The 26,552-nt window shown below is 40.2% G+C and overlaps 1 protein-coding gene across 2 annotated transcripts in view; it reads left to right on the top strand.

Annotated features, from left to right (window-relative positions):
• Positions 1 to 26,552, top strand: part of KDM3A (lysine demethylase 3A) — a 47,736-nt gene that overhangs the window by 6,183 nt on the left and 15,001 nt on the right. The window contains exons 3-14 of one of the 2 annotated variants that reach the window (XM_031441303.2): positions 1,468 to 1,623; positions 2,838 to 2,948; positions 5,980 to 6,082; positions 6,811 to 6,935; positions 7,194 to 7,266; positions 7,372 to 7,460; positions 13,917 to 14,080; positions 15,619 to 16,133; positions 19,703 to 19,907; positions 22,895 to 23,109; positions 26,021 to 26,173; positions 26,312 to 26,407. In XM_031441303.2, the coding sequence (XP_031297163.2) occupies positions 1,468 to 1,623; positions 2,838 to 2,948; positions 5,980 to 6,082; positions 6,811 to 6,935; positions 7,194 to 7,266; positions 7,372 to 7,460; positions 13,917 to 14,080; positions 15,619 to 16,133; positions 19,703 to 19,907; positions 22,895 to 23,109; positions 26,021 to 26,173; positions 26,312 to 26,407 (2,005 nt within the window). Of the gene's footprint in view, positions 1 to 1,467; positions 1,624 to 2,837; positions 2,949 to 5,979; positions 6,083 to 6,810; positions 6,936 to 7,193; positions 7,267 to 7,371; positions 7,461 to 13,916; positions 14,081 to 15,618; positions 16,134 to 19,702; positions 19,908 to 22,894; positions 23,110 to 26,020; positions 26,174 to 26,311; positions 26,408 to 26,552 lie in introns of those variants that run through there. The other variant, XM_064481939.1, reaches the window with a different exon arrangement.

Genomic DNA, 26,552 nt, shown 5'->3' with positions numbered 1-26,552 from the left:
AAATGGGTGAGAAAAATGAAAGAGCCCAATTCAGATAGAAATTTATTCATTCAACAAGTGTTTGAGTACTGACTAGGGCCTGGAGATCAGTGAAATGCAATGGTAAGTAAACGCAGACACAGACTTTGGCCCATTAGAATTTATAGTATGTCAATCAGCTAACCACAAATAAATAATTCAAAATGTGGATAAGTGCGAGGAAGGAGAAGTACAGAGTTTTGCCTACAATTAGCAAGGGACTTCTCTTCGGAGGGAAAGGGGTTTTTCAGTAAGGGAAGGCTTTGAGAAAGGAGTTTTGAATTGGGTTCTGACAGATGAATGGAAATTTTTTTTTTTTAAGAGAAAGTTAAAGGTTGGAAAGGGAGCTATGATTGTCTATGAAATTATAAAGTCTTGATAGATTTATTAACTAATTCTTTGAAACCAAAAATGAGAGACCTCTCTAGTAAGTGGAGGGCTTTTAAATAAAATAAAAATAATGATTTTTACGCTGAATATTGAGCGTATGTCAGTTATTGAGTTGTATGTCAGTTAAAATATAAAAAACATTTTAAAAGATTTAGAATAAATTAAGGGATGTCATATTCATAACAGGTTAAGGAAACTAAGGTATTTTGGTACATTCATATGACCTTTAAGGTTTTGTGACCGATTCCTACTTCTGAGTTACTGTCAGAGATCCACTTTTGGACTGAACTCCTTTTATGTCTTAAAATATTTATACAAATTGAATGAGTTTTAACTTTAGGATTAAAAGGTATTTTGTGGATTAGAAGCAGAAAACTTCATAGTTACTTGGGAAAATTGTATTTCAAAGGTAGTTTAATTTTCATGTAAGAACCTAGAGGTAGTTTTAGAAAACTCAGGTTGTTTATCAATTCCTTGTTTCTATGTGTAGTTAAGTTGTCTTATTAGATTTCAAACTCTGGGGTAAATTTCCTGGTTTATTCAAATCAAAGTTATTGACAGAGTACTTTGTGTTAAGTCCTACTGCTGCCCAAGGGACGCAAAAGCTGGCAGTGGATTGTGTTGGGGAGGGGGTCATCTTAAACTCACCGACAGTGTCAACATTGAATTACAGTGCCACGTGCGGTAAGTACTTTTGGTTTCAGATTTCTGTCTTTCAGTTGTCAAAGCTCTGAGGTCCAGTTAACACATGCAGAAACCTTCTACATGGGGTTCTTTTCTGTTAGGGCTTCCCAGAGGTTACTTTGAGGACAGAGGCTGGCCCCCAGATCCTTTGACTTCTGTTTCCCAAAGTGGTTTGGGAGCCAAAGCTTGGTGTTCAGACTAATGTATCTGGTTAGTTTATTGTGGGCTGTGAAGGAGAAGTCAGAGAGGAGGAGTGAGGGCCAGCGCTCTCCCGTAAAAGATTCGAATAGGTTGATAAGGTTCAGTTCCACCTGGGCATTTTTCATGTTTATTTTTGTTAATCAAGCCTGCTTTTCTTCAATTCTGTTTGTCTAGGTGTGTGTGGAGTTTGATGGGGAATCTTGGAGGAAGCGAAGATGGTTAGAGGTCTACAGCCTTCAAAGGAGAGCCTTTTTAGTAGAACACAACTTGGTTTTGGCTGAACGAAAATCTCCAGAAATTGCTGAGCGAATTGTTCAGTGGCCTGCAATAGTGAGTAACACTTGGACTTACTGAACCCCTGGGAAGAGGGCATTTCATCCGTTACAGATGAAACAGGGAAAATCTATATGTAATGCTTATATTTGGCCCTCTGGAAAATAGTAGTACAGAGATACGACAATGTGGAAGAGCCAGAAAAACACCCAGAATCTCCTGTCAGCCCTGCTGGGAGCCCTGCAGCTCTGGACCCTTGACTTTCTTGGGCCTCAGTTTCTTCACTTGAAGAGTCCGGGTGGAAGTAATGTGGGGAACGTCTGGGTCAGAGGTTAGAAACCAGCAGATGTGTACAGACATACAGATCTTTTTGGCTTGATCCTTACAGTGTTTTAAGAAAATCTGAATTAGTTGTCTACTTTACCTCAAAATCTAGATTTCTAGTTTTTCTTGGAAAAACTGCAAGATAGGGCAACACTGGAGCCTTGCAGCGGTTCCTTATGGTGACAATAGGCTGAAACTGAATAGTCGCTGTTGCCCATTCCCTGGGAGGGTTTCCACTTTCTGTCTCATGATCTTTAAGATTCCCTCTGGCTCGTATAATTCTTTGGCTTTAAAGATACTGGCAGTCAGTATACGATTGTGCCATTTTTACACATAAGTCTGGTGCAGTTAAAGGAAAAGAGTAATCACTATGTCTGGTGAGGACAGTTCAGGCTGTTTGAGACATGAGCTGGGGCCTGAAGGAGGAAGGGCCAGGTGTGCATAATTGGAAAGGCCAGGAGGATGACTGAGGCTGACCAGCTTGTGAAGGGCTTTGTGTGCTCTGCTGGCAGAGTTTAGATTTTGCCCATGGGCAAGAAGAGCTGCTGGAGGTTTTTGAGTGATGTAGGGTCCTGTTTAAAGTTGTATTTTGCTCTTTGTATTTTTCCCCAGCTATTAACAACTGGCTAAAAACGTGACCCTGTCTCCCCAGAAAAATGTACTTAAACAATATTTCACATAAATTTGGGGGAAGCCATACATACATCTGTGGACCCAGACCTTTATGTTAGTGACTCCCAAATTTGTATCTGTTTTAAATTATTGATTCTGGGTAAAAATTATGTGGTCTTACTGTGGTTGCATAAATAGTTGTTGTTGAGATTCTGGTAGTAAATAAAAAACTGAATGGCTTTATCTCTTTCTGTGTGTATGGAAAATTGCCGGTCCCCATTTTCAGAATTATGCTGACAGCAGTTACGATGACAAAACTCTTTCTTTTGTTTCAGATGTACAAATCTCTGTTGGACAAAGCTGGTTTGGGATCCGTAACATCTATTCGCTTTTTAGGAGATCAACAAAGAGTATTTCTTTCAAAAGACCTTTTGAAGCCTATAAAGGTAAAATGTAGAGACAATATTAAACCCCCCAAATAGAGATACAGACTCCTTTAATATGAACTAAAATATTGATGTTGATTGGTCTAATTGAGATAGCTAATGGAGAGAAGGCTTCATCTCATCAGCAGTGAAGTTGCTAGACATCGTTGCTCAGTGTTAGCCATCGTGTTGGTGCTGTTTATTGGGGCTGGGAAGATAAAGGTACTGCAGTTGATGGTGTGTATGGGTATAGACACACCTAGGAGATGTGAAAGTAATTTTAAAGAGATTGACTGTCTCTTTAAATATTTATATATGTCAGTCCTCATTATTTAAGGATTCTATATTTGGGAATTTGCTTGCTTGCCAGATACATTTGTAACCCCCAAGTCAGTACTTTGGTGCTTTCATGGTCATTCACAGACATGTGCAGAGTTTGAGTTGTCTGACACATGTTCCCACCTGGGGTCGAATAAGGTGACATTCTGCCTTCTCGTTTCATCTCTTCTACTGTAAACACGTGTCCTTTTTGAGCTCTGTTTAGTGCTGAATTTTTTCTTGTTTGTGATTTCACTGTTTAAAATGGCCCCCAAGGGTAGTGCTGAAGGCTGTGTAGTGCTCCTAAGTGCTGTGTTGTGTCTTAGGGACAATCTACATGTGTTAGGTAAGTTTCATTCAGCCATAAGGTATAGTGGCTGTGAATTCAAGATTAATAATACAGCAGTGTATACTAAATAATGTGTCTTTCAAAAGAAATATGTAAAAGAAGGTTATAGATTAATTGGTTGGTGAAAACGTTGTGATCAGAGGCTTGAAGGGACCCCATCTTTCCCCTAGGAGCAGTGGCTCAGTGTTCACTAATTCAGTGTTTGTGGTTCTCTTAAGAACATAATTACCACAAACAATGCACATCGAATGTGCGTGTGTATTCTTATTCTTTCCAGTTAGCTTGCAAAACTCTCATCTTTTTCTTCACAACATTTAGGCTCTTGGGTAATGCTCATATGTATGGTATGCTGGGTATGCTCACGTAATAAAGGATTTTTTCCTTTCTTATAAAGATGATGAGAGAGAGGAGCACACACATTATCTCTACAGATCACTACCTTGGGAACAGTTTGGTGTTAGAATAACATTCGTCTTTTAGATATCATGTGAAGCTTAATAATCCCCTTTACCCACTTCTGTTTTGCGACCTAACTTGTATGGCCTGTGGAACAATTAAGCCAGTCTGTTTGCTAAAAGGCAGTTTAGGGCTGTGATCATTGCCGTTGCTGGGCCTGTGTGGGAAAACCCAAAGCACTGGCTTTTCCCTACTTAAGTCTTACTTTTACTCCCATACCTGGAAGTGAGTGAAAACAAGATTCACGCTCTGACCCCTACTTTCTAGTGTTTAAGTACATGCAACAGAGGACGGTGCTTGTATTTAATTGCAGACACAAGTTACTTTCATGTGTTAGGTAGGCATCTTGGTATTTTTCCTGCCTTAAACAGAAGAATAATGGCTCTTAAGGACCAAGGAATATTATACGGGAGGGGCCGTGGGTATCTGCTTTACTGAGCGGGAGGGTGGTTTTTGCTTCTTAGCGTTGTTTTTGGGACAGTTCTGTTTTCCAGCTTTCACGTGCCTAACCTTTTCAGTTAAAGCAGAACTCCATTTTGTTTCTTGAGATTGAAAAAGATGAGTTAGGTTTTCGTTTTTTTCTCAGGGAGACTCACTGTGTGCTATCAGTGTGAATGTTATTAATGTAATAGTAATTGAGGGAGACTATGGTGTGTGCTCTTGACTTTTACTGATGATAATAGTGGCCAAAGTTGAATGCTTCAGGGCATTCTCTTGTAGATGTGGGTGATGACGTAAGGCTTCTACTGTATGAAACTGTGTTGGATGATGTGGTTACAACAGTAGGATGCTTGCCCTAAATAATGAATAGAGGATCTGAAAATCATTTGGCATATGCAGAAGTTGGAATTGAAATGTAAGGTCTGTCTTTTGGATTGAATTTGTCTCAGTTAGTTGTGGGTAAGAAAAAAAAGACAAAGTATGCAGGTCAGTTATCTGGTACTTTTGATGAGCTAAAACTCTTCTAGGCAGAGTAAAATTATCCTACCTTATTTGAGAGCCATTTGTGCCTCTCCCCATTAACGTATTATTTTTTCTAATAGTAGGAACTGGAGAACACATTTAAATTTTTTGAAATTGCAGTAGCATGAGAGAAAAAGAAGCACATGGCCCTTTCTGGTAATTAATGTACTTCCCAATGGGAGAAATGGATAAACTGTTTTTGGCCACGATGTATTCATTTCACAGTGGCAGAAAAGCACGAAGGCCCGATATTGCAAGGGCTTCAGTGCTACATCGTTCGAGTTGGGTAGGTTACTCCTATTGACAGTTTCTGTGTACATTTATTATAACTGAGTGTACACACAAAGCCAGAACACTTAGATAGTGCCAAACAGAGCTGCCGAGAATTGGCTTGCTGAAGATTTAGGCTCTTCATTCAGATTTTGTTCCCCTCACCCCCTTTACCATTTGTAAAGAAGAATGCATTTGGAATTCTTGTTAGGTTAAATGAATCTGGGTGGAATGATTTGTTTGTTAAAACAGCAATTTCAGTGAATTGACACTATGAATCTGTGTGTTTTTGTGTATGTGTCTTTTGCCCCTTACATTTGGAGCTATAATTTCCTAATCCCTGGAGTCTGGGTTACTGAGTATTTTTAACACGAGTTGACTACCTAGTTGGTTTGCTTATTACATTTCCCGTAGCCTAAGTTGTGTCATATTTAAAATTATGCTTTGAGCTACTCTTAGTATCTGTCATGCTCTTGGCTTGGGGCGACTTCACTTCTGTCTGCCTTATACCTGCGATCATTTGATGGTTTTCTGCTGTTTGACCTGTCCAGTTCATTGGAGTTGCAATGGCTTTGTGCCATTAAATGGCTAGTTTACACTACTTTAATCCCTCTGATTAAACTGATTGAAATAATCCACTGGAATTTAAACAGCTCTTCTTGCCACCTTAAAATGTAATGATCTGCTGTTTTTCAGGATGTAAACAATCTTCGACTTTCCCTTATGGATAATCAAAATGTCAGTAAGGAATTTCAAGCTTTAATTGTGAAGCATTTGGATGAAAGCCATCTTCTACAAGGTACATGGATTATCTGTTGGTTCCTGAGTTAACCAGTAATTAGTTTGTAAGAAGCTATGTTCCAGCCTTTCTCACTCATTTGCTCATTAAAATTTCTAGTATTGTAGAAATTCTTTAGAAATTCCTTTGCTGCTTTTTCCATGCAACTAGATGATTAGAGGCCTTTATATATTTTATAATATATTCTAAAACCTCTGAAATTTGGAAAGGTCAGGGACTATGTGAAAACTATAAAAGTAAAGTAGATATTTTAAAAGTTCAGCGATATTTTGACATGGAATTTGGTATGTTTGGAATTTCAGTCTTGTACAATTGATGAAACATTGATTTGGTAACCCTGATTTTGCCATTTACTGCTACTGATTTTCTTGGTCAATTTCACAATGGTAAGCATTTTTTCAGACTTCAGTAGCTCTACTGAGGCGCCTAAATTTGGATCCTCTGAAACTCTGCATAGGAGAGTGAGTTAGGTCTCAATGAGTTGTCTCACACTATGTGGTCTGATACAAATGCTAGAATAAGTATATTGCAACTCTTAGATGAATCAATAGGAAAATAAAGCTTTAAAACTAGTTTTCCTGAAATGTCTGTCTTGTGTTTATGGCAGTATCTTTTAATGTTTACTTTTGCCTACTGCATTTTTTTTTAAGCCTTGGGGAAAGACTATGCTGGATAATGGTGCTGTTGGGAGACAATGCAAATTTCTCTAAGGATTTTCTTTTTTTAAGGTGACAAAAACTTGGTTGGTTCCGAAGTAAAAATCTATAGCTTGGACCCATCTACTCAGTGGTTTTCTGCAACCATTGTAAATGGAAACCCAACATCAAAAACTCTTCAAGTAAACTGTGAGGAGGTAAATAAGATGATAATTGCATGTGAGATAACTCAAAAGGGGAAGATAATTATAAAAAGGAGTTATAGTATCTTATAGGAGCTAAATATATTTCTTATTTTATAGTAAAATATCAGAGTAGAAAGAGACACCATAATTATTTTAAAAAGAAATTATGCGTAAGAAGCCCTATTGTCATGTTAATGGAGGTAATGTCTGGTACATTCCTGAGCATTTTAAAATTTCCCAATGTCTGTGTTTTACTTGTTTGTTTCGAAGATTCCAGCACTGAAAGTTGTGGACCCATCCTTGATTCATGTTGAAGTTGTACACGATAACTTTGTGACTTGTGGTAAGATACACTGTTTGATTAAAATCTTTGTTCTCCTTTTCCCTGTATCCTTCTCACATTAAGAAAAACAGGGAAGTCAACTTAACCTATTTTTAAATACTTTAGGTAATTCTACAAGAATTGGAGCTGTGAAACGCAAGTCTTCTGAGAATAATGGAAGCCTGGTTTCCAAACAAGCAAAATCTTGCTCGGAGGTAGCCTTGATTTATTTTTGTCACTTGTGTAAAGCTTTCTCTAGTTCTCACAGTGCATGACCAGTTTGTTTAGTGGTTACAAAGCTGTCTTCTCTGCCCTTCTGTGCTGTCGTGTCTGCTCTTTGTTAGTCCCAGGTCTTGGCCATAATTTCTATACTCAAGCAGATGGAGATAATATAAGTTTCTGGTTCACTGTTTTTATAAAAAATATTTTATTTTTTGATGTCTGCTGAAAATTCTCAATAGATTTGACAATTTCACCATACAGAGGTATTTTTGAAGGTAAATTGAGTTGTATATTATAAAATTGGAAGAATGCTTGGCATGAGAAGAGGGGAGGAAACCTAGAATTCTGAGTAGATTTGGTGTTGAAATAGGACTCACACCTCAATAATAGAGACGTTTGATTGGTCATTTACCATTGGGTGAACAGACATACCCCCTTTTTGAAGGAAGTGGTTGGTTTGCCATTACTAATTTCTGCCTAGGGAAGTGCAGGCTTCTGTGAGTGGCACTGTTGAGTTCAAGTACTGAATTTAATTCTATTCTGAAATAGTTAGGATTTGGATCGAGAAACTTAGGCTGTAATCTTTTCCCTCTCCTCTGTGTTGTAGAGAAACTGGCCTTCTTTAGCTTTTCAAGTACCTGGTGCTTTCTCCAACCTCCTTTCTCTTCACTCTGATTAGCTCCATTTACCTTTTTAATGTGGTGCTGCTTCCTTGGGGAAGCCGCACCTAACATCTCTACCATCATTTCAACCTATACCCCAGACTAGGTCAAAGTCCCTGTATTATGCTTTGTGTTTACTAGCAGCTGTCTTCATAACATCACAGTGTACACAATGGGGACAATTTTATTCAAAATTCCCAAAGAATTGGGCTAGACAGACTAACCTAATGAGTGAAGAGAGGGCTGGGATAAACTTCTCGAGGTGATACAAATGGCAGGGTCAATTTTTGAAGTCTAGGGGGAAGAAAAAGAAACTTAAGGCTGTTTCTTAGGTGAGTTGAATCCTTAGGTTCTGTTACAGTACAAATAACTATCTCACAACTTAGGGACCCAAGTGTGTTTGTGTTACATGGATAGTTTACTGTGTTATAATTGTCAAAAACACTTTTATGATTGATGCTCTGCTCCAGGCTGGAGTTTAGAATTTTAAAATTGACCAAGTTGATACTGTTAAGATAGTTGGCAGCATTTTGAATGAATGAATGAATGAAGTCATTAATTTTTTAAATGTTGGCAGCATTTTAGAGGGCACTTTGGGGTCTGGAGGAGCAAGGCAAGGAGTGACGGCGTGGGAGTGGGTCAGGGTCAATTAATGAATCTGAGGTTCCGGATCGGGGCAGACTGGCCTGCAGCATGAACTAGAACGAAAGCAAGCACATGCTACACAGACACTTGAGAACCTGGGCAGCTAGGGTGACTGGCTTTCCCGAGTCTGAAGCCTATGGAAGGACAACAGGAGCTTTGACACTTGGTCGGAAACTTCGTAAACCAAGGTATCTAATTCCTCTGTCTTCCTTCCAGCTGTGTAGCCTGACCTCAGGTAGTTCAGGAAAGAATGAAGAGGTAATTATGGAAATTAGTGTTAACTACTTTCATTTTTGCCTTAAAGTTTACAAGGGGGAAGTAATGTAGTAAGGACTGTAGATTGAGGATGTTGAGTAAGTGATGATTGCATCTTAGAGGAAAGCTCACAGGATGTATTGTTAAGTAATCCACAGTATTAGATGCTGAAAGAGACACAGTAGAATTATAACCTGTCAGATTTTGACATTGGATAAATGGTTAGTGATCTTGGGTAGAGGTAATAAAGGGCAGTTTGGAGAATTTGGTTGGGTGTTGCCTATCATGGAGAATGCATCAGTGTAGTCAGTGAGATGAAGAGGCAAGCCGCACGGTGCCATGTTGGGGGATAGGAAACGGCATCCTGGTGGATCATGGAGGGATCTACCTGGGGTACAAGCAGAACTGGGTCAGTGGGGACCTCCTGTTGGGGAAAGTACCACTTCTTCAAAGTATCAGGCTTGTCAGTGATGTGATAGGTAATTGAGCAACTAAATGGATAACCTTAAAGGAGTTGCCTGTAAAATACGCTACTATACACATGCACAAGTGGTCCTCTCTCGCTGACTCATGTTCTTGAAGGGCTGGGAGCATCTCTCTGCCAGCATATTGTCCAGCTCAGTGGGTTTGTGTACTACCGATTGTAGGGCACAGTAGAAGCTGTTTTTCAGAAAAGCCTGAACTTCGGCTAAGAGATAAGCCTTTCAGCCTGTTTGAGTCTTAACTTGCATCTAAAATGTGAAACTAAATTTGATATTTTTTTAAAAATGTTAGTTTCAGCTCATAAGACCTATTCTAGTCATCTTCTCATTCTAAAGGAAGTTAGAGATCATAAATTTTTACCTGGGTGTTGACGTATTTAGAAAGTATTATTATTTTTAATTATCGGAGTTATTCTTTATATTGTGCTTATATTCAAAATAAAGATTCTTACATTAAAAAAAAAAAGTTTTTCTCATTTAGAAATATTTAGATAACCCAGAAAAGCGTAGTAAAGGAAAGAAACATCACTCACAGTCATCCTTTCCAGAGACTCACTGTTCACCTTCTGCATTACCTGTCCTCCTGGGTTTTTCTCACTTCTCCCCTGTATATTCATGGAGGCTTTTTTTTTAAACTAAAAACCATACTCTTGTGTAGCTTCCTTGCTTCCTTCATAGTATATTGTGAATATTTTTTCATGTCAATAAATTTTTTTTTTTTATCCTGGGTGATTTTTGCAATCAGGCAAGTTTTTGAAACACCAGCCTAGCCTAGATTTCAAGAGAGCTGGAGAGGTAAAGGGAGAAGTGGGGAAAGAAGTAGGGTTCATTTGAATGTGTGAGTAAAAGTGAGTCCAGCGGCACACTTGGCACACGTCTCTGTGCTTGTGCCTCCCAGATGTGCCAGGCCGGCACAGAGTTTGCTTTTAGGGTGGTCTTTGCATGACAGGAGCTTGGGGTTAGGTAGATGAGACTCTTGATTGCCTTGATGAATACCTTTGGATAAGATAAACCTATTTGCCAGTAACATCTGGCTCCTTGAAGGTCTTCTCTGCCTAGCAGACTATTCCTCAGAGTTAGGATGTTGCCTGGTTCATTGAGAGAGTCTGCTGAGAAGTGTGAGCCAGCAGTGTCCTTTTTAGAATACCACCATACACTCAATTATATTATCTCCGTCTGCTGGCAGGGAGGAACTATTGCCATGACTGGTATAGAAGACCTTCAGGGAAAACTCTTCAGGTAAGAAGAAACTTTGACCCTTGTCAAGCCAGAGGCCAGAGCAGTGGTGCGCACATGGAGATGGGTGTTGGAATCAGAGCCCTATCCTTGTGGAGCGAAACCTTAGGAAAGAGTGATACGCTTCAGATTCTTAAAGGAAAAGCATCCTAGGTTGTGCTCGTTCTATCACATGGTGACTGAACTGAGGAAATTTTCACGATATTTTTCTGCTTTGAGACGGCTAGTCTAAGTGCCGGGCCCTGGGGTGCAGTACAGCCCTGTAAAGTACGCTGCATTACTGACTCTCCCTTTTCCTCATTACTCTCATTACTCCTCATGACGACTGAGGAAACCGAAGCTTGGGGAGGTTAAATAATGTGCTGGGAAGTGTCGGGCCGCATTCCATCCAGGGTCCATCACCAAAGCCCAGTGCTCTTCACCACTGTGCTGCTGTTGCCACTCCTCTCCAGGTCTTTTCCTTGGTTTGATGAGTCACCGTTGTAAAAATGAGAGTCCTCCTTCCTTCCCTCTATTCCTCCATCCTGCTTTGCAGCAGATATTTATTGAACATTTAATAAATGCTAGACATTGGTGAGCATTACTGCCTGACTCTTGAGGTAATTCAAAAGACTTACTTATAGCTATTTTGAAATAGTAAGTGCCAACAGCATTTATTCATTCATGCATTTCACCAGTCTTATTTATCAAGCATCTGCTATGTGCCTGGCTTTAAAAGGTGTAGTAGTGGATGGAAGGGCAGGGTCTCTGCCCACTGGAGTTTATGTTCCATTGTGAGGAGACTGACAGTGAAAAAGTAACTTAAATAAAGGCACTTTCATGATGAAAGATATAAACATGGTAATCTAATAAAGCATAAAGGGTGGCTTGTGGGACATGGCTTTGGAAAGAGTGATCAGAGATTCTGAGAAGGTGTCAACTGAGCAGACTGGAGGGTGAAGGATGAAACCAGCTAGCCAACATGAAACCTGTCCAGTTAGAGGAATAGGAAGTACAAAGGAGCAAGCAAGAAAGAGCTTAGAACGTCTGGAGACCAGAGAGGAAGCTGGTAGAGCCGGAGCCCTGTAGACAAGTGGAATGAGACGAGTGGATGGGGTTGGCAGAGACCAGACCACATGGAATTCTTATAGGCAGTGGAGTGCCACCATCTGACTGATTTCTGTTTTACAAAGATTGCTCTGTGGTAGGATACATTTTGGATAGGAGGCAAAAGGTTCAGGTGAAAATGAAAGGAAATCAGGCCAGTTAGGATACACGTATAGTCTAGGGGAAAGATGATGGTGGTGGTGGCATGGAAAGGTATTTATAGATTCCACAAACATTTTGGAAATAGAGGTAGGATTTCCTGGTTCATTGATTGGATATGGGAAATGAGATGGGGATTTTTTTGGCTCGAGCAGTTCGGTGGTTGTTGCACAGGGTAAAAATTTATACCTAGGTTTGTGGTCTAAATTTCTTAAATATGTTCCTCTTAGGGGAGGAATTTAAGAAAAGGTATTGTATTAGTGCATCAACTCCACATAATTCAGAGTAAGGAAGGGGATGTGGGGGAAGACGCTTGGTAGAAGTGAGCCTTGAATAAGCGTTTTGAAATGACTTGGCAATTAAACCTGGGGAGACTAAACTTTTCAATTTTTAATAGGTGATTACCAGAGAATTGTAAAATAAAGTTGAAAAGGACTTTAGGAATAATTTTATCTAATTTCCTCATCTTCAGGGTTAGTGGGGGAGGGTAGAGCTCAGTGGTAGAGTGCATCCCTGGCATGCATGAGGTCCTGGGTTCAATCCCCGGTACCTCCGCCAAAAGTAATAAAGAGATAAACCTAATTACCTCCCCCCTTAAAAAAAAAAAGAAAAGAAAAAGAGAAGGATTGGGAAACTGAGGCCTGTATAAGTAAAGTTGGCTATCCCAAGGCTATCCTTAGAACAGTCAAAGCCTCCCCCAGAAGTCCTTCTGGAGGACACGAAGCTAATATTTAACCAAAACTGAAATAACATAGTATAATATATGATCAGATAATTTAGTACCTTAAAATAGTTGGAAGCTATGCCCGAACTTTGCCAGTGATTAAGTAAATTCTAATTTTTCAGACATTTCTGTTTAGCATATTCTAGACAGTCATTTCAAGGCTGTCAGAGTAAATGTCTCATGAGTAGACTGCATACTCTACATTCAGAATTGTGAGGTTTTAAAAACTTACTAAGGGACGTTCTACATCAGATTTTAGAAGTTAGTAACTAGAAGATGAGGAAACTTTGAAGATTCTTCAAGTTTAGATTTAGTGGTAAGGTGACTGTTAAGGTCACTGTGGTGTGAAAGACACAGTTAAGAAGGACATGTGACTTTACATGTCAGCACATACAAAGAAACTGGTGAAGATGGTGAATGGCGTTCCCCTGGTTTAGCCATGGACTGTTTAGTTGTCTGGAGTTGTATTTAATCTGTTCCTTCTCTCCACGGTGGGAAGGTGGGGTTTGTTTTGTTTTTTTGTTTTTTGTTTTTTTTGGATAGTATAAATTGGAAAGAAGTTTGTCCATGATTAATATTTTTGTTAAGGTAAAACTACACGAAAAAGGAAGGGGACACATGTCCTAACTTTGTCCCACAGGCCTGTCATGATTTGATATTTTTTGCAGCTTGGGATGACCTTTGTGATTTGATGAGCTACATACAATCAAGAACCATGTCCTCAATCTTAATTGCATTGTAAAGGTTTATGTTGGTACCCGGTAGGCCCCACTGCCTGCAAGAGCCCTATGTGGTCTGGTCTCCTGCCAGTCTACGCAGTAAGTGCGTGGTGGGCACTCAGTGATGTTAAACTGAATGCATGTGAAGCTGCCACCATTTGAAGACCGTGAATTAAAAGCTCACTTCTGTGCATTGCATTATTGAAATAATTGCCACATGGCTGCATTTTCCTGGCATAATGATTCAGAGGTTCTGTAAAAGATCGGCTTGTGATCTTTTATAGGAAGACTCAAGTTTTGTGAAAAGCTGGAGTGACTCATTATAATAGCCCTCAGGTACAAGTCCTTATTACGTGTTCTACCGTCCTGTTCTTTTTATTTGGTGATGGTATCGTGCTTGTTTACTATTAAACCAAGCAAAGAAACCTGAATCTTGCTAGGGGCTTTCCTTTTAATACCCGTTTGGTTTGGTATCTTTTAGGCCTCTCCTAGTGTGTGTCCTGTACAGTCTGTTCCCACCACAGTTTTTAAGGAGATTCTGCTCGGCTGTACTGCAGCAACTCCCCCTAGTAAAGACCCAAGACAGCAGAGTACTCCCCAGGCTGCCAACTCTCCTCCTAACCTTGGAGCAAAAGTTCCTCAAGGGTGAGTAGTTACTTGTTACAGATGTTTAATCATAATGTGGAGAAAGGTTATTTTAGCCCTGGTTCTTCCTGTCTGAGCTGAGATTGCTCAGACTGAAGGCAAAACTGAATCTACATTCAGTGTTTCGTAGAGAGAAATGTGATGACCTGCCGTTCATTGTGTCTTAGGGAGGTTAGAGTTTCCAGATAGGTCAGGTGCCTTCAGAGGTGACAAGTATAGTAGGCCTAGAGAACAGCATGCAGAAGGTTCCAGAAAAGAAGGGGATGCGAGGGAAAAGCAGCTTTCTTGACTTGCTACAGCGAGGTTGGTCAGTTGCAGTACTACAGGTGGTTGTAGAGGAGATGCCCGCTTTCCAGGAAGAGGGAGTAGGCTGGTTGTATGTGGAAGACTGCGGTCGGCGGGAGTGTGGAGAAGGGGGAGACAGGGTTCCAGTGGGTGGTTCTCATGAGGTCTTCAAGTATAGGTGAGAAATGCGGCAGGAGAGAAAATACTGTCATAGAAATGCGGGAAGCACTAGTTACGAGGTAGTTACTCATTTTTAGGTGAAGATGATGAATAAGAAATGTAAAATTTAACCAGAGATTTAAAGTGGCTACGAGGTTAATGGAGAGAAAAGTTTTAAGGGAAGGCTCTCATTCGGGAGGGGTGATGGCCTCTGCAGGTGGTTGATAAAGATACCTTCAGATACTGGCATAGAAAGGTGGGCTTGGGAGATCCACTGCAGTAAGGTGGGAGAGTGGCTGAGCACATGGGTTCACTGGGAGGCAAGCGAGCTGCCTAGGGTAGAGCTGGGAGGGCAGCCACACAGCGTCCGATAGAGGATGGAGTGGTTTTCAGAACGGAAAGAGGGAACAGTAAGAAGTTGGGTGGTACCCAAGCACAGACGTCCAGTATGAGTGCTTAAAGAACAACTTCTCCAGGATGAGATCCTTTGTTAGAGGCAGGGAAAAACTGTAAAAAGAAAAAAAGACTTATCATTTTGCTGGTGAAAGAACTTTTAGGATGAATTTCAGAGAAACAGAAGTTCTTTAACGGCACCCCTATTGTGAGGGTGGGGGAATACCAGGTTGTTCTGTGAACAAGCAAGTAATCAGCTGGCTCTTCTGTTTGCTTTGGATCCTGATCCCTGACCAAACAAGAATGAAAGTATCTAGTACTAAGGCTGGTTACATGTTCATGGCTGGACAGGGTTTTCTACTGCTGGTGGTTTTGGTTCCATATGATACTCAGTTTGTTTTGAGGGAGAGCTAAAGTTAATTATGCTGTAAAAAGTAGAAGGAACTTGAAGTAGTTAAAGATTTATGGGGACATGCAGGTAGGATTTAGAGTTGTATTTTTCTTAGTGCTTAAGATATTTTTGCAGCACCACTGATTGATTGCTTTTAACTTCAGTTCACAGAAACCTATCCTGAATTCTCTAATATAAGCAGTTTTCTTTTCTCTTTCATACTGGTTACCGTAGAACGAGCAGTTGTTTTGGAAGGTAGGGAAGAGATAAAAGAGATCTAGACCCTAGTTTTCCATACTATCTTTTTCAGATGTCATAAACAGATTTTACCAGAGCTTTCTTCCTGTCTAAATACAAAGCCTGAAGTACTGAGAACAAAACCAGATGTTGTCTGCAAAGTAGGGCTGCCCTCTTCAAAGTCCTCTCAGATTGGAACTGGAGACTTGAAAACTCTGAGCGAACCAAAAGGAAACCATACCCAGCTGAAGGCCAACGCTGATCAGGAAGACAGCTTAGAATCTCTTCCTCAGTCATCGACTGGCCTTCCTAAGGAGGGCTTGCCTACAAAGGCTTCTGTGACAGAACTGGAAACTGCCAGCACTCCAGAGCTGCAGAAGCACCTGGAACATGCACCTTCCACGTCCGATGTCCCTTCAGATAAGCCAGAAGAGAAAGCAGGTGTTAACAGTAATAGCCCTAATAGTTGTGTGGAAAAAAAGGTAGAACCTTCAACTTTCGGGTGCCAGTCACAAAATTTAAAAGAGTCTTCAATAAAAGTAGATGCTGAAAGCTGTTGTACAAGAAGCAACAATAAAGTCCAGAATGGTGAGTGTTTCTGCATATCTTTATTGGTAGACGGTAAAGATGGTAGCAGGTACATACATGTCTCCTTACTTTGTGAGAAAAAAATATGAAAATGACTGTAGAAAAGTTTTACAATCAGAAAAGTTCAAAGGAGAAAGTAAAACCTCCAAATCTTCTTAGAAATGATTACTGTTAATATTTTGGTAGACCTGGTTCCATGTATATAGAAACAGACTATTAGACAAATGGGTTCATACCAACAGTTTTACCCCGTACATTAGTGTAGGTATCTATCAACATTTTACAAGTTGCAGGGGTTCCATTATTTGTATTTATTTACTGTAAGACTCATCTGGTTCCTAGAAGACGGGTAATTAGGTGGTTCCCAAAGTTTGGTTGTAAGAAAATAATTTTGAATAAATTCTAAAGTAATCTGATGATTGCTTTTATCATCAGCCTATCACTGTAGGATCTTTCTGTAATATCCAGGTTGGAGTGGAAGAAATGATTGAAATTTTCTGCTCACAAAGGTAGTTCAGATCTGACATTTTTTTAAAGAGCAAATTGCCTCACCACCTCTAGGAAAGGGATTTTTTGTTAAAGAATTTAAGGGCAGTGCTGAAATACCAGGCAGTGTCTCTGCCTAAAGGGAGATCCTGCTGCACCCACGATTTGCAACTAAGTACTCTCCTTACAGAGAAGATGGTACATTGTATCTCATACTATTTACATTGAGTTTGAGGATGGTAGTTATCAGATGCTCCCTTACTAGAATTAGTAGAACTAAATGGCTTCAGTGTGTCAAAAGGTTCAGACCTTTTCTAATTTAAAAATACATTTAATAATTGCCAGCTGTGTGGGAAAGTTAACTTTAAAAAAACAATAAGATGCTGTTCATTTGGATAAGTAAGAAATGAATAATCCACACTCTAGCTCTTACTGCAGGCTTCTGCAACTAGAGGGCAAGATGAGTGGATCTGACTGGGGGTCTTTCTGAGATAGAGCTGGAGGAACTGGAAAAGAACTTTACTTGCCAAGTAGTACTTCTAACCTAGCTTCTTCATTCTTGAAGCTTAAGTTGATATAATTGTTAATTTGCATGAAATTAATTGCATAAATTATACTGTTCCTTAGGAGTTATGTAACTCCCCAAAGAAAGTGAATATTCATAACCGTGCCCCTGTTCTATTTCTTTATTCTTTTTGAGTCATCAGCCTTCAAATTCAGCTAGTTTTTAAGGCAAATTATTTTAATATCATGTGAAAAAACACTAAAAGTTTTAGACCAGTAAGCACATTATCAGTGTATAAGTGAGTTACGGAGTCCACCTTTGTCTCACTTAATATGTGGTGCAACTGTGCCCCAACTAAAATGATTTTAAGAAAAATGAAAAACCTAATCACATCCTAGTGCATGGTGTCTACTGGGACTTTTGGCTGAGGAGTAAGTGTGTGTGATCAGAAGCCTACCAGGATATCTGCACTGTTTCCACTAGTATTGCTCATGGGTGGGGACAGGCTCTACTGGAAATGTCCTCTGCCTTGTGGCCTTGCTTGCTTAGGGGCTAGAAAATGAAAGCAAGGTGGAGTTGAACAGCCGCCCTTTTTCTGTTTGGTAGATGTGTGCTTCCTCAGAAATTGACACTGCTTTTTCCCCTTGGCTCTGCTCTGAATTGAGAGAATCACTGGTGGGGGAACTATTGTTCTCACTTAAGAGCTAGATTTACATAGTTCAATTTCCTTATTTCTGTGTATTTCCTCATTTAAGCCCAGGCAGAACAGATAAGATAATTTTTGGACTCAGCCTGGGAAAACCTGGTCCAACTCAAAGGATGATGTCTTTTCAGTATCTGAGTAATTAAAATTCCATCTCTGAGTTACTGATCTCTTTATATCCTCTCCTTTTTTGCTTTACTTTCTCTTTCACTAACTGAATATGAATGTTTAAGGGGTCAGGGCCTGGCAGCATCCGTTTAGCATTTTACAGTGTGCTCTAGTCCTGTTGTAAAAGAGAGGTAAGATTAGAAGGTCTCTAACATAATTATTAAAGATGCTTATTTTATTTAAAACCTTCTTTGATTTTAGATCTTTCTTCCAATTTCCTCCAAGACTGATTACCAGCCTCTCCCACCTGTCTCTCAACTGGTTCCCCAGAAGTTGTGTTTTTGTTTTTTGCTTGCCTAAGAATCTACTTTCCTCTTCTAAGCACCCTTAAACCCTGAGAAGAGGTCTTTTCTGTTGGTTTTATGTGAAATACAGTTGTCCCTCGATACCCGAGGAAGATTGGTTCCTGGACCCCCAACGGATACCCCAAATCTGCGAATGTGCAAGTTCGTACGGTCAGCCTTCCCTGTCCACAGGGTCTGCATCTGCAGTCAGCTGACCACAGATTGTGTTGTATTTTCAATCCGCGGTTGGCTGAACCCATGGATGCAGAGGGTCCACTTATGAAGGCTGTTGGCTTATAAATGGATTCCCTTCTGTGTTATTTGTGCTGACACGGTGGTTGCTCTTTCCTGTTACGTCTCTACTTTTTCTTTAGGAACCATGTTAACATTTCCTTTCAAGTTCTCCTGCCCATTAGAAGTTAAAACTTAAAACATGCATTTACTTAGAATCAAAATCCTGTCTTTAGCCAATACTCTTAATCTTGAATGGAACATATGTATGAAGGAAATTGAAGATATGTCAAGGGTCAAGCAGCATCTCTTGGAAGCCTTTAGAAGATAACTTTTTTTTTTTAACTGAAGTACAGTCACTTACAATGTGTCAATCTCTGGTGTACACAATGTCCCAGTCATGCATATGCATACATATATTCGTTTTCATATAGAAGCTATCTCTTTTTTTTTAACATTTTTTTTATTGAGTTACAGTCATTTTACAATGTTGTGTCAAATTCCAGTGTAGAGCACAATTTTTCAGTTATACACGAACATACCTATATTCATTGTCACATTTTTTTTTCACTGTGAGCTACCACAAGATCTTGTATATATTTCCCTGTGCTATACAGTATAATCTTGTTTATCTATTCTACATTTTGAAATCCCAGTCTGTCCCTGAAGCTATCTCTTATAGACAAAGGGCTCTATACAGGAAAGCTGTTTGGTTTTTATTATATTTAGAATGGTTAGCTTTTGCAGAGTTCTTTAGAAAACATACCTTAAACAAGCCTTTTTTTGAGTGTGAAAAGAGACAGAAATGACTTCCATATGGTCCTGTGTTTATTGAGTTTGCAATGAGTTTGAATTAAGTATCTGATTTGGAAAAATCTTCCTGAAGTATTTCTCTTACTTAGGGTTATGAATAGAAGTATGCCCCAACTTGGAATTGTGAGTCTGGTTGTTGAATTTGGGGTTTTAAGTTACCAAATGGATTCACCAAATGAGAAGTATTTTATAAAGAGAGTACAACTTCCAGCTGTTCTGATAAATACCTTCTGTTAAGCCATTTTTAGAAATTGCAGTTGAACCAGTAACTGAGGAGTTCTCTCTTTGGGAAAACTGACCTTGTGAATAGAATTCAGTCAAATATTGATAATGACTTTTAAAAATTTGAGGTCCCCATTTCTTTCATCTTTTTTTCTAGCCCCATCCCGAAAGTCCGTTTTGACAGACCCAGCCAAACTCAAGAAGCTGCAGCAGAGTGGAGAGGCCTTTGTCCAGGATGACTCCTGTGTGAACATTGTCGCGCAGCTGCCCAAGTGCCGGGAGTGCCGCTTGGACAGTCTCCGAAAGGACAAGGAGCAGCAGAAAGACTCGCCCGTGTTTTGCCGTTTCTTCCACTTCAGGAGGTGAGGCACTGTGGGAGATGCTCAGGTAGCCTGAGCCCTGTAATGCGCTACCCGCCCCTTCTATCAGTGGTACATCTAAAGCTGCAGAGTAGAGGTCACACTTCTTAATCTGTGGGTTTAGGAATCTAGGTCTTACTACATATTTCCTTCCCATTCTCCTTTTTAGTTTGTTTGTTTGTTTGTTTTGGAAAGAAGCTTAAAAATATAAACTTCTGTTTCTAAAAGTAACAAACATAGAAAAATGCTGAAGTTTTTAAAAAACCCTAAAAACTACTGTTAATGTTTCAGTGCATCTTAGTGTTGATGTGGTTATAAAATGTGTCCAAGCATACCTCCTTGCTGTGTTGTACATACTGTTTTGAATCTTACTTTGCCCAAAACGTACTTTCCCAGGATGCAATAGGAACCACTTGATCATGTTAACTTTTCTGCAGATACTTTTGAATAACTATGCAAGACCCATGGTAACAGTGTGTGAGAATTCACTTAACCAATTCCCTTGTTGGTGTTAAGATTATATATTTTTTGCCACTAAATATAATGCAGAAATGATCATCTTGTCCACATCTCTGATTATGTACTTTGGAAGAATTAAAGTGACATTGCTGGGTCAGAAGTTATGTGTGTTTTAAGGCTTTGATACTTAAGTTCTGCCAAACTGCCCTGCAGGAAAGTTGCACCTGCATCCATGTCCGCTGGCAGGGTTTGGACATTTCTGTCTCTGTGTACCTTTGCCAGCAGGAAGAGGTATATCTTAAAAAAAAAAAAATCTTCATTTTGTAGGCCAAAACTTTCATTTTTACATTGCCTTTTTTTTTTTCTTTAAGACATATTAATTTTCTTTAAATTCTTCCATCCTGAGTGAAGAAAAAGGCAGCCTTCTGGAGTTTTGTTTGTTTGGTTTTTAAAATATATATAAATGAGCAGTGTTGTTCTGGGTGTAGATGAGCTTTTAGATATGATACGTCTTCTCAGAAATCTAGGCAGTTTCAGGCTCAACTGGTTCTAATTATAAAAAGAAGTGTTGACTTTAATTTCTTCCTATTCTCCTCCTGCCCTTTTGTTTTATTAAGATTAAATATGGCTGATCAACTACATTAAATGCACAGATATTTTAGACTCTTAATTATATCTGTGCTGGTAACTTTTGGATTCCGGCTTATTTAACGAACTAGAGTTTTTTAGATGGTGGTTTGTCCCATTAATTCCTAAGTAAATTGCAAAAGCACTGGGACGAAGTATGTGGGCAGCATTTAGAGCTGTGTAACTCTTAGTCTACCTGTATATTAATACATACTCTGAATAAGTACTCAGTAAAGGTCAGCTCTAGTCTGCTTCCCTGGAGACTTCTTTGTTACACAGGTAAATGTGTTAAGATGCACATGCATTTGTGAGTGCTTGCATTTATTTTGAAGAGCACACAAAAGCGTTTTTGGGTATACGGTGAATTTGTACATACACATTGGTTACTCGTGCAGAAAGTGTTGGCAATAAATAAATGTAGGTACGTTTCCTTTTGTTTTGCTTTGTACAGACCTGTGTATTCCTATTATAAACTCGGTTTCGTGTCATTATGGCTCTTTGTGAGAAGTGTAACTGGACTGGATGAGAGATTAGTTTTGGTTTAAGTTTCAAAGGCATTTTAGGGAGGGGGTGATTAGTTTTTTCTTTCGAATATTATTGGAACTTTTAAAAAAACTACTATTTTGTGACTGAATAGAAATCACTGGTTTTATGACTTAGCTGTTTTCCCGTTTTTTACTTCTTTGAAGGGAAAATGCCTTTGCTTAGTATTACGTAGCAGAAGCCAGTCTAGTAGAAAGTAGAACCAACTCACTTCTTTGGTAAAAAGAATATCTCAATTTTAAAAGCAGAGCCTTTTTTTTCCTGATATTTAGAGTGAAGACTGAGGCTGGCATTAGTCTCATCAAGTTTGTTTCTCATTAGATTCTGTAGTTGAGATTGGAGGGGGCAGGATTTCAATGGTAAACTCGGTTGCCAGATCCTGTTTGCTGTTTCCTCCCCATTAGACTTGGCTTCCAAATTTGTTTGAGAATTATGACTCTCTAATTTTGGCTGTCAATCAAAAATGTGCATCCCTTCTTTGGACCCCTAGAAATACATTTGCATCTGTTAATGCGACTCCCAATATCCTTCCAGTTCCTTCTGCTCTCTTCTGGACAAATCCTTTTTCTCAGGCACAACTTTATGTGTGTCTCATAGACTCAAAGAGTTTCAGCAGCTGCCCAGTGATGCCAAAAACTGGGTGTTTTATGTCTACTTCCGTGTCTCCAGCTAGATTGACATACAGATTGACAGATAAACCTAAAACTAATACATAGCTTAGAAAAATATTTCAAATGTCAAAGATGTTGAAAGAGAGTACTGGGAAAATACTCTGCTTTTTGCTTCTTCTCCACCTTCTTAAAGACCGAGGCCCATATTAACGCTGCTTCTCATTCCAGGAGCTTGCACAGTAGTTTGTAGCTAGGATTCCAAGGAGTGCTGAATGCCTCAGGGATCCATGTGCTCATGGCTTCCTGGTGTCTGGGGTTGGTCTTCTCTTGCTGAGCATTATTCTTGAAGCAGTAGTTTTATTCAAATCTGGACAGATTATTTATCGCCTTCTGTCTGTTACCAGTTTACTTCTGTGGTGACTTGTGATTGTCTGTGTAATTAAGTCCCAAGTCAGACAGGTTCAGTAGCTTTCCCTTGGGGGCAGTATGAGCAGATCTTGGTTCATGTGCAGAGCACACCTCCTCCTACCACCACCCTCCCCCGCACCATGTCTTTTGGGGGAAAACTTGGAAATTAAAAAAAATCTTTCTACGGATGTTGCCTACAAGTAGCAATTGGCTGTAATTAGCCATGGAGATTATAGAAAACTGGGAAGGAAGTGTTGATCTAAATAACATTTAAATAGTAACAACAAGATGTAAATCAATGTTTTGTGTCTATAACATACTTTTTCCTCCCACTTCTTCTAGGTTACAGTTCAACAAACATGGCGTGTTGCGGGTAGAGGGCTTCCTGACACCAAACAAGTATGACAGTGAAGCAATTGGCTTGTGGTTGCCTTTAACCAGAAATGTCGTGGGGACTGATTTGGACACAGCAAAGTATATCCTGGCCAACATTGGAGACCACTTCTGTCAAATGGTGATTTCTGAAAAGGAAGCTATGTCAACTATTGAGCCACACAGTAAGAGCATCTCTTAGGGGGTAGGATTTTTGAGTCCAACTTGATTTTTGTTCTAAATGACACCTAAGTCCTAATTGTATGGATTTCATTTTCACCCAGAAGTTTGGATGGCTTTGGTAAAAAAGATTGCATTTTTCCTTTTATAACAGATTCTACCTGTTGATTTCATCAGAGTCAGTGGCCTATCTGTGGGGTTTATTTTGTGTCAATGAGTAAAAGAGTGGGACTCCGTTTTTGTTAAGGTAAAAGATGAGGTGGTGGTGGAATTTGCATAGCCTTACCATCAGTGTGGGCTCAGCAAAGGCGGGTGAAGCCTCAGGTGGTTTATTTTAAGAAAAAGTTTCTTAATCAAGAAAGTTCAAAGAAAATAAGAATGGACAGGCTGTAACCTAGACCTACTGGACCAGAGTCCGGAAAGGCTGAGTCCCAGGCAGGAGTATGGGAGCAAGCTCAGGTGAAAATGGTTCCGTTCGAGTCAAGGTTTCAAGGGAATACTTGAAGGTTCCAGCTGGGCATGTGCAGTGGCCTCTGCTCTCCGAGAGCACTCACATCAATCTGGCCACCAGGTAAACCACAGAGACCAGTATGGGTAACACATTAGAGCCAGAACTCCCTCATGACAGCCGAGATGCGCTGTCTGGGAGGACAGCACGCCTCCGTCTGTGTGTCTCCAAGTGAGATTCCAGCCAGAAGCACCCAGGGTCATCTGTCTTTTTAAGTCTCATACTTTCTTCTATCATTTTATCTTTCCCAAATGGTTGAAAGTTACAAGTAAAGCTTTTCCATTCTTCTGGTAGATATCTTTTCAGGTTTTGTATAACCAAGTATGTTTCAATACAAACATCCACACATCCTGGTCTTGGGAATTTTGGTTGTACTTTCCAGAAACTACTGAAGCTAGCTTAAGCACAAAAATAATATATTGGTTAAATATATATACTGTTATATCTCAGAGTCCAAGGAATGGGAACTGGGGCATTCCCAGGAGCAGGAATTCAGAGCTGGGGAATGTGAGCTCAGGGCAGCCACGGTCCTACTGACGCAACCAGCAGCTTTAGGCTCGTTCTGCTCTATTGGGGTGAGAGAGACTCTGATAAGTCAAGAGTTGCATTAAAGTTCGTTTTCCCTGTAACCTTCTATTTAGGACAAGTGATGCTGGTTTTCCATTTTCAGTAGGGATACAAAAGTTTTCTTATTACATACATTTAAGTAAAAGTAATAGACTTAAAGAAAAATCCTTGAGTAAGTGGTCTAGAGGTGGATGATTGGAGTATGGAAACGGGACTTTGGAATATATTAGTAGCTTCACTCCTGAATCAGCAGGGCTGTTTTAAACTATTGATATTTTTTCTTTGCTCAAGGTGAGTCGTCTGAACATTGTGAATTGTTGAAAAAACACAGATAGTTGTCTTTTAAGAGCATAATTAAGAAACTGTGTCCTTGAAGATGTAACTAACCTTTCCTCCTTGACTATTTGGTTATCCTGTTCCTCTTTATTTCCTCTGTGACAAGCTGGTCAGGTGGAGAGAGGAACTCTCTCTGAGTGATACTGAAAGATGCCACCACAAGGGTTTCCTAGAGGGGGCAGGTCCCCTCCAGTCCTGAGATAAGGAAGCAGGTCTCAACCTTTATACATTTATTCTGTCTTTTCAGTGACAAATAATCATTACATAGGTGGTTCAGAGATCTAACACTGCTCCCTAATGAAACAGTTTAATCCAGTGAGCAAGGTGAAGTTCATAAAATCTCATCTGTAAAATGCCTGGAGCTCTATGCATGTGCACTGAGCTTTTACATGATAATGAAATGATGGTCAGCAGTTGGATTAATTTGAAGTAAACTGAAGTTAGTGATCTGTTTCATGGTTGGTCTGAAGGAAGAAGATTAACCACTGACTGGATTAGGAAAAGATGTTCTCCGTAGAACAAGAACAGGACAGTATTGATCCTGTCTTGTTGAAGAGAGACAGACAGACAAGAAACAGCCTTCTGGCCAGCAGACACTGGGCTTTTCTGTGATCCAGAAACATTTTTTCCCTTTGCTCTTACTCCTGGAAGCTTTCTGATGCCCTGTTTGGCACTCGTCCATGCTGGGGGGAGGGTACCATGTCCTTGCCCCTCCCTCCAGTTATCAAGGCATGACCACTGGAACAGAAAAATGCTCCTTTGTAGAATTCTAGATTGTGCCTCAGTCTGCTGGATATTTGGTTAGTGTGAGTCAGTCCTTTGTCGCTTCTTCACTCCTGGCTCTAACAAAATCGAATTTCTGACACTGGCCTGTGAAGGAACTGACTTTAGACTGTTGTGCCCCGTCTAAGTTAATGCGCTGCTCCTTCCAGGTTTTCTGAGTGCCCTGGGGTTTTGGATGGGTGGTCTGAGTGGATTCAGGGCATCTGTGAATAACCTGACCAATGTACTGAAGGTTGGGTGTGTGTATCTGTTAGGTTTTTTTCCCTTCTTTGGAGAGAATCTCAGAGGGTCTCATGACTGAGAAGGTGAAGAACCGCCACTCCCTGATCTGAACTCCAGCTTGTGTAACCACCACTGTTTTTTTTTTTCATTGATTTACTCAGCAGTACTTTCTACCCACCAGCGGTGTGCTGAGCTCCTTGGAGGGTAGGATGAGGGGGTGGTGGGGGTGGGGCACAGCCCAAGCAGGGATTCTGCTTGAGCGGAGTTTAGTCTCCTGGAGGGAAGTAAAACTGCACCTGACTTTATACAGTGTAAACAGGCCTGAGTCTGAACTACAAAATCATGGGAGTGCTGAAGGAATCCAGGAGAGCTTTGTGGCGGGGAGGGCATTTGAGATGGACTCTGGAGGCTGAGCAGTTAGTGGGAACTCCAGTGAAAGGGGGAGATGACATCAGCTCCTCTCTCCTCCCCAGGACTAAGTGATGTATTGATTTTTGTAGGACAGGTTGCTTGGAAGCGAGCTGTCAAAGGTGTTCGAGAAATGTGTGATGTGTGTGACACCACCATCTTCAACCTGCACTGGGTGTGTCCTCGGTGTGGGTTTGGAGTGTGCGTGGATTGCTACCGGATGAAGAGGAAGAATTGCCAACAGGGTGAGAACCGACTTGATTCTTCTCCAAGCCCCTTACACTCTTAAATTAAGCCTGTCTTTGATTTATGGTTGATGGCTTTCCGAAGGTTTGGGGGCCAGAGTCCATGAAGAGCAGTCACTACAAACCAGTTATTTGCAGGTGCTGCCTACAAGACTTTCTCTTGGCTGAGATGTGTGAAGAGTCAGATACATGAACCAGAGAACCTCATGCCTACACAGATCATTCCTGGCAAAGGTATTTCATGTGGTGCAACGATTCTCTTTTCCCTGTGTTTTGGTTAACTCACAGGGCTGGTAGCTTGTTCTTACTTTGTGTAGTGTAATTACTTGCTTACTTTTAGTATGTACCATAAGTTGTCCAAAAATGTATTAAATAATGC

Source organism: Camelus dromedarius, chromosome 33 (genome assembly GCF_036321535.1).
Source record: "Camelus dromedarius isolate mCamDro1 chromosome 33, mCamDro1.pat, whole genome shotgun sequence".
Lineage (NCBI taxonomy): Eukaryota > Metazoa > Chordata > Mammalia > Artiodactyla > Camelidae > Camelus > Camelus dromedarius.
Note: the sequence above shows the minus strand (reverse complement) of the source record. Positions and strands in the feature narration are given on the sequence as shown.